The sequence below is a fragment of the Agrilus planipennis genome, unplaced genomic scaffold (assembly GCF_000699045.2).
Source record: "Agrilus planipennis isolate EAB-ADULT unplaced genomic scaffold, Apla_2.0 scaffold14, whole genome shotgun sequence".
NCBI lineage: Eukaryota > Metazoa > Arthropoda > Insecta > Coleoptera > Buprestidae > Agrilus > Agrilus planipennis.
The window spans coordinates 1,470,783-1,483,189 of NW_020442313.1; the positions used below are offsets into that span (position 1 = coordinate 1,470,783).

The 12,407-nt window shown below is 32.8% G+C and overlaps 1 protein-coding gene and 1 long non-coding RNA gene across 2 annotated transcripts in view; both read right to left on the bottom strand.

The window, feature by feature from the left end:
• Positions 1–5,595: 5,595 nt before the first annotated feature.
• On the bottom strand, positions 5,596–7,637 carry LOC108737925. Its single transcript, XR_001937920.1, has 2 exons — positions 6,799–7,637; positions 5,596–5,794 (listed from the first exon to the last, which is right to left on the bottom strand). It is a non-coding gene; the product is annotated as an uncharacterized LOC108737925 (long non-coding RNA).
• A 4,164-nt stretch (positions 7,638–11,801) lies between these two features.
• LOC108737775 (cystinosin homolog) overlaps positions 11,802–12,407 on the bottom strand; it is a 30,138-nt gene continuing 29,532 nt past the window's right edge. Inside the window, exon 9 of the mRNA XM_025980063.1 lies at positions 11,802–12,099. Within this exon, the coding sequence (XP_025835848.1) occupies positions 11,969–12,099 (131 nt within the window). The 3' untranslated portion in view covers positions 11,802–11,968. The remainder of the gene's footprint in view (positions 12,100–12,407) is intronic.

Genomic DNA, 12,407 nt, shown 5'->3' on the forward strand with positions numbered 1-12,407 from the left:
ATTAAATTGATAGTTGGCGAAATCAAATAAGAGTAAATGATTTAGAGGTTAGAAAGACTTTGTCATTGAACAGCTGATTTCTGCGCATGCCCATAAACTTGAGCGCATGCGCTCAAAAGACTAATTTCATTGCCTCCCGACTAAAACACGGCTGAAAAGAGGCCATTTCTTCCCTATTTCATAGCACGCAAAACGAGTTTTCCGCGCTAACATGACAAAAAAGCATAGGTACACTAAAGGGCCTACTATTAATCAAGCAAGAAACCCGTAACGATCCATATTCTTGAAATTCAAAGAGTATACAGGTGAAGCAAAAAAAGTGTCTGAGGCTGAAATAAGAAATGATGAATTTATAAAGCTGACAAGAGAAATAAGAGGCGATCTAAAATAACTAGGAAAAAAAAAATCAAGAATTAAGAGACGAAATTAAAATGATTAAAGCCTAGCAGCCTAATAGTAAGCCGTTGATATTTAGTTGTTTCACAATCGTCACCATAATTGAAGTGAAAACTTCTTTAGCGACGTTGGGCACTTTTTGGCAGGGGAAAATGTTCTGGGTTGCCGTCACCGACATGCTCACGACTGGCGCACGCGCAGCGGCCGTGTGCTGTAGGCGTTAGACGCTTTGTGGATGGGTGAAATCTAGTGCGTTCGCGTCACCGACATGCTTGTAGCAGTATATATCTGAGTATATCTGTATCTATACAGAGAATTGTTGAAATTAATGATGACAATGATGCAAACAATGTTAAAAATCAAGTACATTGAAATTTATGTAAATATTTGAATAATAAAAAACCATATAAACATGCATATAATTGTTGCTCGGAGTGTCAATAGATGTGAAAACCAGATTGATGTTGATAATTTTTATTCAAACATTGTGAAATTTCAAATTTTACTACTAAAAGTTCTATGTTTTCACTTCTATCGGCAGTCCCTATAACTGCCATTTTTTTTTTTAGCAGGAAAAGACAGGATGCCGATTTACAAGTTAATAATTATTTATTGGAATATCTACCTTAGCACGGTGGAGGGCAGGAAGGGATAATTTGTATTTGTATTGGCTGCATTCCTCCTGCCACGTCCAGCTTTGCGGGGATGGTTAGCATTGGGCCGCATTGTGCGCAGTAGCATGGGGGAACAGGTCCTGGACAAGGAGCACAACAAGGTTGTCTAAATCCCGGCATTTTCTTTTTTTACTATGTGTATTAAGTTATATCTATTTAAAATTTTGCTCGAAAGTATTTCACGCAATTTTGCAGTTTGTTTCGAAAAATACTGTATCATAGAAACTGAATTTGTTATAATAGTTACATTATTTGCATTGCCTGCTCGATTTTTTTGCAATGAAATAAATGAAAATTGGTCTTGCGTTTTCGCAGTAGTGGTTTCGCGTTTCGCAAAGTCGACTGATTACATCCCGAAATCATAACAAATGCTATTACGTACATATGTACAGTTCTGCGTTTTCAAAAACTTAATTCCGAGATAGACAGAAAAGTATAATTTTGGAAATTACAAACGCTATGTGACAATACCCAATGCATTATAACTATTTCATTTTCGTCTAGACTATAGATGGGTCGGGTACCAAGCAGTCTCCAGCAATTCTACTAGACAAGAAAAAAAAACCGACCCCAGTAATAATAATTTAATATAAGTAGAACAAAAAATCTACCTAATAAAAATGGTAATTAAAGTTGTATTGGGATAGGTTGTTTGTTCTAATTAGTATTATTTATTGATTACTGTACTCAACTATTTGTTATTTTAATATACTTAGTTCTTAATGTTAAGTTAATAAACGACAACCAATTAACACGATTTTGTCACCTTAGCTTTTATAATTATTATTTGCCCTTTTTAGCGGTTTTAACTTAACCCTCGCGTTGAAAATCCACCTGCCAAGAATTAAAATTTCATTGTTTTATGGTTTGAACCACTTTTTCAACGAGACTTATGGTTGCATTAGAACGTTAATGAGGGTGGTTTTTAATGGAATAATCACCAGAACGAAGACATGAACAAATTAACCGTAGCGGTTTTGCTAGATACCCGGCACAACTAATATTATATATATATATATGAAACACTTTGACATTTAATATCTTTATCATAAAGTCGTCAGTCCTAAGACTGGTTGGACACACACCTCCATTCTTTCCTATCCTGATCTAATTGTCGTATTTCCGTAAAACAAGAACAGCTCATATCCTTAACTATTTGCGAACAGTAATCTAATATAGGTCTGCCTCTAATTGTCTCTGACTAGACCCTCATGCCTGGGAAGGTGTCCTACTAACCTATCTTGACTATTTCTTATTGACTTCCATAGAGTCCTCTGTTCTCCTTTTCTTTCTAATACCTCTTCACTTCTAACCTTCTCTATCTACGGTATCCTCATCATTCGCCTGTATAACCACATGTCTAACACTTCTAACTTTTCCTTTTCCGCCGCGCCCACTGTCCATGTTTCGCACCCGTACAGCGCCGTGACCAAACATAACCCTTTTCGAATTTCTAAATTAACCATTCGCAAGCATAGAAGTGACTTCTTTTTATTGAAGGCGACTCGACCCTGAGCTATCCTCTGCTTAATATCCCTACTACTCCTTCCGTTCTGACTTATCTGACTTCCTAGATACCTACAATAGTAGGTAAAATTTGAAAATGAATTTGGTATTAATATTTAATGTCGAGTTACCAGCCATCTGGTGCATCTCTATTCTAGACTTCAGGTTATTCGAATTAGCTACGAGATACATATACAGTAGAACCTTTATAACTCGAACATCAAGGGGGACGCCAAAAAAATCGAGTTATACATTTTTCGACTTATGGAGGATTATGACTTGTAGAGGTTAAACTTTGGTGTACTTACATTGTCGGCAAATCCTTAAAGTCAATAACTTAGTTTTCTTAGAACTATAAACGTAATAAGTTTCAAATTATCGAGTTATAAAGGTTGTAAAATAAAACATTGCTATGTTCGAAATACAAAGGTCCAATTTAATTTCTCGAGTTATAGATCTCTTTCAGTACTCAGGGTGGCAGAGATCACTAGGATCGGTATAGCACTCTGATGCACAATACTGCAATGTGGAAGGCAACGGGAAAACCACCACATTATGATCCCGAGTAAAACATACGTTAAAAATTAAATGACGGCGTCTTTTGGGGTAAAACATTCCGGATGCAAACTAGTCCCCCATTCGGATGTCCGGGAGGGGACTACCTCAGGGGATGTCATCAATAAGTGCAATAGGAATAGGTACAATATGTTACGACTTCGAGCGTGGAATGTTAGGACATAGTTAAGGATGTGGATTGTTCTAGTTTAGGGAAATGCAAAGTTTAGTTTAGGATAGGAAAGAGTGGAGGTCGTGTCCAAGCAGTCTTAGGACTAACGACCTTATGATGATAATGATGATGATGATGAGAGGGAAAATATGTACCACAAAGGGTTGCAGGGGCTCACTGATTGTTTCGATTGAGGGTTGAGATTTCCAGTAATGGAAGTTCTGGGGCTTGAAGGGAAGGGAACAAAACATTTTTTCAAATCTTTGGAGGTTTTCGACTTATCAATGTTCGACTTAAAGAGGTTTTATTGCACTTACCTATTTATATATTTGTAGTGCGTTCTTTTGTAAGCATGTGACTAATTTGATTGTAGGGGCAATTCTAAAAAAAATTCCAGTGCAGCAAATGAAAATTAACGAGTTCGAAAATAAAAGTAGCTATACTAAAACTCAGTCCGAACACCAGTACAACTAAAGCACTTGTAAATTCGACTAGAGTAACTGTTTCAGTTTTCTGCTCTATTGTTCCATTTCTTCTTTTCATTGTGTCTTGATAAATGGCGTCCACGTCCCATTTGTGTTTGAGATCAAACTCCCTTACTCTTGCAACAAGTCTATTGATGTCTTCCAGAAAATAAAAGTTCTTCTTTGTCATGTACCCTAGTGCGTAATACCTCGGACAATTGGGCATTATGTGATAATTGGGTCCGCATATCTCCATGTAGTAAGTAACCGTCCTTTGGCGTGTAAGGAATGCTTTATAATTAGGACTTTCTGTAGGTATCAATTTAACATTAATGAACCCATTAGGAATAGTGGTACCGTTTAGGGTGTCGGAAATACTTTCAGACTTTACCGAAACGACCAATCCACTATTACTTAGATCCTCCAATGTATTAATTTCTGGGTAATATTTAGGTGTTGTCAAAAACGTGACAAATCTGCTTTGAAATACAGTATAAATAAAAAACACGTAAATCAAAGTGAGACCGGTGAAAAATCTACTCGAAAATACACCTGCTGGTTCCAGTCGGCTCACGTTCCAGAAAATCCGAATTATTTTGAATAAAACGTCAGTCACTGTAGGCTTGTTCCTCTTAAAATGTTCTGCACGAAGCCTTTGGGTTACTAACAACCCGAAGTAAAGTAACGTCGGTATTAAAATCAGAATAAGCCACAGGGTTACGTTAAAGTTTGTGAAGAAAGCCATCCATATGGGCATTTTTTCTGCTTTTGGAACCACAATGCAAACATAATCAAAAGTGAGATAATTGGTCATATCAACGTCGTCAGTGTCGTAAATCTTAATGAACATCTGGACCGTAGTCATGTCCGCTTCATTGGTTAAAAGTTCTTTGATTGATCCGTATTTTGATGATCCAAAAGTTTTTCCCTCTTTTGGTTCGTGACTTATTATGGTCACATTGAGATATTCTTCTATTAGACCCATCAACGAAATATCTTCCCCTATATATCGTCCCTTTTTGAACACAACCGTCGGCCCATTTTCGAATACAGTTGTCTTTATTTTATGTCTTCTAAAATTATTTATTTGCAAAAATTCTACCATTTGCTGCTCTTGAGTTCTATTAAACGTTGCCAACGTCTTCGTGAACGGATTGTATGTTGTCATGTTCATGTAATGATTTGAGCAAGACTTCGAGGTCATTACAATTATTAGTCTTTTAAATCGAAGTGTCCATTTCATCAATAACCGTTTGTTTTCTTTGCAACTGTTCGAAGATAAAACGATCAGAATCGGAGTTGTCACACTTAAATTTTTTTCTATCTTGTGGAAAGTTAAAGTGGCGTCATTGGGGTTTGTTTCAATCATTAAAAAGAAGCTTCTTTTAGTCAGTTTAATGTTGAACATGTCCGAACGATCGAATAACATGAAAGGTTTGTTATCAGGAAGTGCTTCCATTACTTGGTCAACTTCAATTTCGTTGTTAGTTTTGTATATTATGACGATATCTGATACGTTCCGAAACAACCAATAAGGAATTGCATCTTTGACAAAGTCATCGTTAGTCAAACAGTGCAGTGTAATATATTCGGTATAAATTATTAAAATTATAAATTTAACACTCAGTTTCATATTAGCAGTTAAAACTTACAATCAACTTAAATAAAGTCAAAGAAACACTGATAGAGTGTGACTTAAAACGGTACCGATTCGAGGTAATAAATAGTTACAGATTTAAAGATAGATAAGTTCTATTATGTTCGTGAAGAATATTGGCAAACAAATCGTTAAAAATCGTTTAGAATATTTACAGATAATGAAACGGTATGTTGTCAAAAGTATTTTATTTTCTTTTTTTATTTTTACGATTAACAAAACAGCTATTTGACTTCACCCTTATACCAAGTAGTTAACATTTACTTTAGATAACACTCTTCAGATAAAATTGTAGACATACAACGTTCAGGGGACGTTACATTAATGTTGAGTATTACGTATACCAGGCTTTTCAATGTTTACCATCAACCTAAAAGCGGAAAACAGCGTTAATAATTAACTTGTAAAGTTCAAACATGTTGCGGTGTACAAGTACATAAAGGAAAGTATTGAAATAAGTTGGAGTATACTCAAGGGCGTCACCAGCCAATGGGCCAGAGGGGGGCAAAATGGCGGTAGATAGATGATGTGAATTGTTGATAAAATAAATTAGAAAAAAGTATCTAAATCGGAACATTGACTTTTTGGATTTTATCTTTTTTTCGTTAAAACTAGTGACTTCTATCCACCCCTAGGGATCAATTCCGAACTGCTAGAGGTCCATTGCATCGAAGACAACAATTGGGGGTGCATAAAATGCAAATGGGGTCCACCGATAACAATTATATAAATTATGTTTTAAGTAAAAATGTTTAAAACATAAGCGCTTATGGAGCATGACGATGAAAAGGTTTGATGAATTTTATGCTAAAATCATGGGAATCATGATTGTTAAAAACTCAACCTTGAGTTAATAAATTTATAACAAATTAAAATTAGGAAAGAAATAGATAAAAAAAAATTGGCATTTCGTCTACAACAGTTGGAAGATTCGGCATGCACAAGCTTATAACAAAGGTATGCTTTTCAGATTGATTAAGTGCTGTGGGACCTCTATGGGGTTCGTAATAGTGTGTGGTGACAGTTTGTTAACATTTGAATGGGTTTTTTCTTTTTGTAAACTTCTTCGGTCCAATTGCCCAACTTTCTCATGCCATTGGACGAGACCTATAACGTAGGTTCATTTCGGCCTTCAATCATCGCGTCTGCTTTTTGTTATCTCATTATTAATTAAACGTTAAAGGGAACATTTTTTGATCGATTTAATAAGTATCATTTGATTTGAGGTTTGATTGGAAACCAATGAGTAGCCTGCCTGTTTATTATATCTATCACCTTCGATCATTTTATCTTATTGGGCCATCACCCCGTAATTTTTTGTCTTATTTATCATTACCTACTCAGTATTTTTTAAATTAAAACATTATTACTTACATAATAAATATTTTTTTTATTTTGTCATGTAGGGATGTTCTACCCGAAGGGAGTTACAGCGGGAACATAGACATTACACCACGGGACCATATCTCCTGACTTTGGAGGAGGAGGCAGTCCTACACAACATCCACATTTCGAAACTGCTGGAGGTGGAGGATTCATAAGGGAAGGACAGCAGGGAGGCAAAGAACCACTACCACATTGCGGTGCATAAGAACAGGGCGGCAAAAGAGGCATTTTCAGATTTTTTTAAAAAGAGGAACTTTAAATTTTGACTTGATTCAAACAAAAGCAATTTTTAAACTGTTGTCATTTCAATTTTTATCAAAGCTTACTTTTCTAGAAATAACGTGGTAGTAGTCTAGATAAATTAGCTGAAAAATCGCCATTTTTTTGATAAGTAAGAAATAGACCTGATTTTTGAACGTAAACATTAAACAATATTAATACATTTAATAAAATTGTGTGCACGCTCACAAGTGTGAGGAAACTTGTTTATAAAAATTTTAAGATCGTTTTTCCGATGTTTTTTTCGTTTTTAATTTAGACGAAAAGAGTTAAATGAGAACGTTGTTTAAAAACACTTTTTCGATAAGGTTAAAGGGGTTCAATTTTTTAAAGTTATAAATTTTCTTCAATAAATGAAGATTTATCGAGAAAAAGCGATTTCTTTGGTATTCACTTTTAAAATAGAAATTCGGCTATTGCTTTGAAATTTTGGGAACAAAGGTCTTCGTTATACCTAATTATTCATGCTTCCCGATCGAATAAATAGAGGAATAACAATTAATTTGTTAATAAAAAAAATATTAATTTGGTAATGCTACCGAATACTAATTATTGATCCCTTATGATTGGTGCTCACAAAGAATATGTAAAAAGTGTACTTCTATCATATTCAATCATTAAAATTATATTTTTTTATTTAACGTTATTTTTGGCTATTTGTAAATTTGATTCTTAGGTAATATACTTTTATTGGTGTCCAATTAAAGGTTTTTTTAACAATTTCATGAAAAGATTATGAAACTGTATAAAAAAAACTTCGATTTAGGACCAATAAAAGAATCTTACCTACCTAAAAATCAAGTAGCTAAAAATAAGCACAAGTAGTTTATTAATGATGTACGTAATTTTTTACTACCAAGTCACATGCAAAAAAAATCGGGTCTATTCCAAACATTTCCACATAAAAGTCTAATTTGCCTGGACTATTAGCAGATAGCATCTTAGTTACGTATTACGGTCAGTAACTGAACGGAATTGGTGGATTCGTCATAAAAACTCATTTTTGTCATGGAGAAGTGTTTGTATTTGCATGTAAACAAAGGACATGGCAATACTACCCAGAAACTCAACCTGTTCCATCTAATACCGGCTAAGAAAGTATACTAGAAATAAAAGATAACATTTTTTCAATAAATCAATTTTTATTTCGCACAGGAAAATTTATACCAGTACCTATTAGCATCTAGCAAGGAGGACTTAGGGATAGCTTTAAATAAAATGGAAGCGGTACTGACAGATCAGTACTGTATGAAAATAAATAAAAGTAAAACTAAAATACTGGTATGCAAGGGAAGAAAAAGTAGNTGTATCCATATTTTGTAATTGCTTTTCACAACTTTCCTGTGTATATATATACCAACAAAGACGTAATAATGGGACGAAATTTGGTTCCTTTGGATTATTCTGGAAGAAAAGGATTGTCCTCTCTTTTGCTAAACAAAAGAATAGTAAAAAGATAATGTAAACGCAAAGTTATAATCAGAAAATTTTACTTTCTGGTGATACTTGTTTTAAATTCTGATGACCATTTTATAAAATGAAAATATTTAGGTTTTTTAAATTTTATTTATTAAATTAAGCGAAAATAGTTCGTAACAATCATCTTTATATCCAAAACTGAAAAACAATGCAAAAAACCCGATATTTGGCAAAAAAAAGTAAAAAAATAGAATAAATACATAATTTGGCAAAAATTAAGCATGCGGAGTGAATTATTTGATTGTTTTTTGATAAATTAAGCAAAAAAAAAGACAGGAAAGTTCATGTTTTTATGGCTAAAAATTGTCCAAAATCACGTGAACGTACAGAACACAATACGAAATAAAAACATGCAGTGAAACTTCGAAAATCAAAAATTTATATTAGGAGAGTATAAGGCGCTTAAGAAAACAGACAGTTTACCCCTCAAAATTTAGTGTTATTGTTATTGTTGCAAAAATTTAGTAGTTCTCTGGCAAACAACTGCATTGCAATTGAAACCTGTAAACTAGATGTACTAATATTTGACTATTGGCAGAGAGATGTCGCTTCAGCTACGTCAGATACCAAGGATATCGTATAAGTTTTAGCTGAAATATAAGGGATAATCGAAAAGTTTTAACTAAAAGTACTGAAAATTAATATACTGTAATTATTTGTTATACAAGCCACATTGAAGTATCAATACTGGTTCATTGAATTGTTGTTCCTACTTTCGGTCAACAAATTAACGATACACGGGTCGATTTAACAGAAAAAAATGCAATAAAATTTGATCGTTTGCCAAAAATAAAACAAACAAGAGCGTATTTAGATCATTTATTGATTAATTTTTGATATTGGATGTGATTTATTGAAGAATTAAGCAAAACTATTCAGCCAAAGTTCGATTTTAATTCCTATACGTAGGTCGACGTTGAACGAAAAAAACGTAAAAAAAAACATAAATAATAATTTTATGGCAAAAATACAGCAAACGGGAGCTCTTTATATCATTTATTAGTTAATCTATATCATCAGTTATCATTTATCGATGAATTCAGCTAAAATATTTGGCAGAAGTTCGATTTCAGTTCCCAAAAACAATCGTCAGGTACATCATACATGAGTTATTTTTGGGAACCAAAAATGATAAGAACTAGCTGTGGCTTGCTTTATTTTTGTAAAAAAATCGTTATTTATTCTGTTTTAACGTTTTTTCGGCTAAAATTGACCCATGTATATAAACTAAAATCGAACGAACCGAATTGAAAATTTTTGTTTAACTGCTCGAATAGTTCGATTTTAGTTCATATACATGGGTCGATTTTAGACAAAAAAGCGTTAAAACAGAATAAATAACTATATTTTTACAAAAATAAAGCAAGCCTCAGCTACTTCTTATCATTTTTTAATTAATTATCGATATCAGTTGTCATTTACTGATGAATTAAGCGAAAAATTTGTCCTAATGTTCGATTTTAGTTCCCAAAAACAATCGACAGGTAGCTATACATGGGTTATTTTTGGGAACCACAATAGAACATTGGGACAAATTTTTCGCTTAATTCATCAATAAATGACAACTGATATCGATAATTGATTAATAAATGATAAGAACTAACTGTGGCTTGCTTTATTTTTGTAATAAAATGGTTATTTATTCTGTTTTTACGTTTTTTTCGACTAAAATCGATCCACGTATATGAACTAAAATCGAACGATTCCAGCAGTTAAGCAAAAATTTTCAACTCGATTCGTTCGATTTTAGTTCATATACGTGGGTCGATTTTAGCCGAAAAAACGTAAAAACAGAATAAATAACCATTTTATTACAAAAATAAAGCAAGCTACAGTTAGTTCTTATCATTTATCAATCAATTATCCATATCAGTTGTCATTTACTGATGAATTAAGCGAAAAATTTGTCCCAATGTTCTATTGTGGTTCCCAAAAATAACCCATGTATAGCTACCTGTCGATTGTTTTTGGGAACTGAAATCGAACTTCTGCCAAATATTTTTGTTAAATTCATCGATAAATGATAACTGATGATATAGATCAACTAATAAATGATATAAAGAGCTCCCGCTTGCTGTATTTTTGCCATACAGTTGTTATTTACGGTGTTTTTTACGTTTTTTTCGTTCAACGTCGACTTACGTATAGGAATGAAAATCGAACTTTGGCAGAATAGTTTTGCTTAATTCTTCAATAAATCACATCCAATATCAAATATTAATCAATAAATGATCTAAATGCGCTCTCGTTTGCTTTATTTTTGCCAAATTATCAAATTTTACTGAATTTTTTGCATTTTTTTTTGTTAAAANAACTTTGGCAGAATAGTTTTGCTTAATTCTTCAATAAATCACATCCAATATCAAATATTAATCAATAAATGATCTAAATGCGCTCTCGTTTGCTTTATTTTTGCCAAATTATCAAATTTTACTGAATTTTTTGCATTTTTTTTTGTTAAAATCGACCCATGTATAGCTGGTGTAAAGTAAGCCACAGCTAGTTCTTATCATTTATTGATTAATCATCCAATTCAGTTATCATTTACTAATGAATTAAGCAAATCATTTCAGTAAAAGTTAAATTTTTGTTGCCATACGTGGGTAGATTTCGCCGGAAGAAACACAATGAAATTTAATAATTTGTCAAAAATAAGGTAAACAAGAGCGCAATTCGATAGTTGTTTGATAAATGAACAGAATAAGCTTGGAAAGTTCATATTTTTATGCGCCAAAGCTAACTATAGGTATTATGAATGTTAAATTTTGGTGAATGCGCCGGACACGACTATTGCAATGAAACTTCAAAAATCGGAAATTTGTATTAGGAGAGCATAAGAGTCATGGGAAATCTGACTATTTACCGCGCAAAATTTAGTGTTATTATTATTGCCACCAAACTTTAGTAGATATTCGGTAGACATCTGTAATACTATTGAAACCTGTAAACTTGAAATAATGATGTTTGACTATCGGCCGCGAGATGTCGCTTCAACTACGCGAGATACGAAGGATATCCTATAATTCTTGAACTGAAATATACGGGATAATCGGAAAGTTTTAACAGAAATACTTATTTATCAGAATGAATTTACTGTATTATTTTTTAATGCAGAGGACGTTAAACTATTGATATTGGTTAGTTGATTTTATTATCGCAGCTCAAAAAATTAATGATCGACATGTTAATAGGCGATAATTAAAGCAAGAGGATAGGAAATTAAAATCGACACATTTAACATAACATTTATTTAATTTTTTTGCTATATCTGTTTACAATACTTACAAAGTAAATAAATAGTTTGTGGTATCAGTTTACAAGAAAATGTTCAATGAATAATTTCAATTAAGTATTTGCCCATAAACAATATGAAAAACTGACAGGTAAGATCTCAATTTTACTAACTCTTTTCTTCATAATTAGTGCGATAGTAAAAGACATAATGTTGCAGGATAAACAGGATATCGAAGAGGACCGAAAACAGACCAAGGCCGAACTTTGTGGGGTCACCAAAAATAGAAGCCCAATCGTCTGAAAATATATAAGATATTAAAGTAAATGCATACACCTACCAATGTAGTGTGAAGTAAATTACAAACAGAAATATCTTTTATGAACGAAATAAACTCTACAAGTAATTAAAGGAAAATGAAAATAAGATTAAGTATAGAGAAAATTGATACAAAGAAAATACAAAAGAGAATCTTTACTTCGTTATGTGAATTCAAACATTTATAACAGTGCATTTTGTATGAAAATATACTGTGTAAAACGAAATAATATTTTTTTAAATGTATTTCTTAAAGTTTATTAATAATTGTCATGTCCGCTTCATTGGT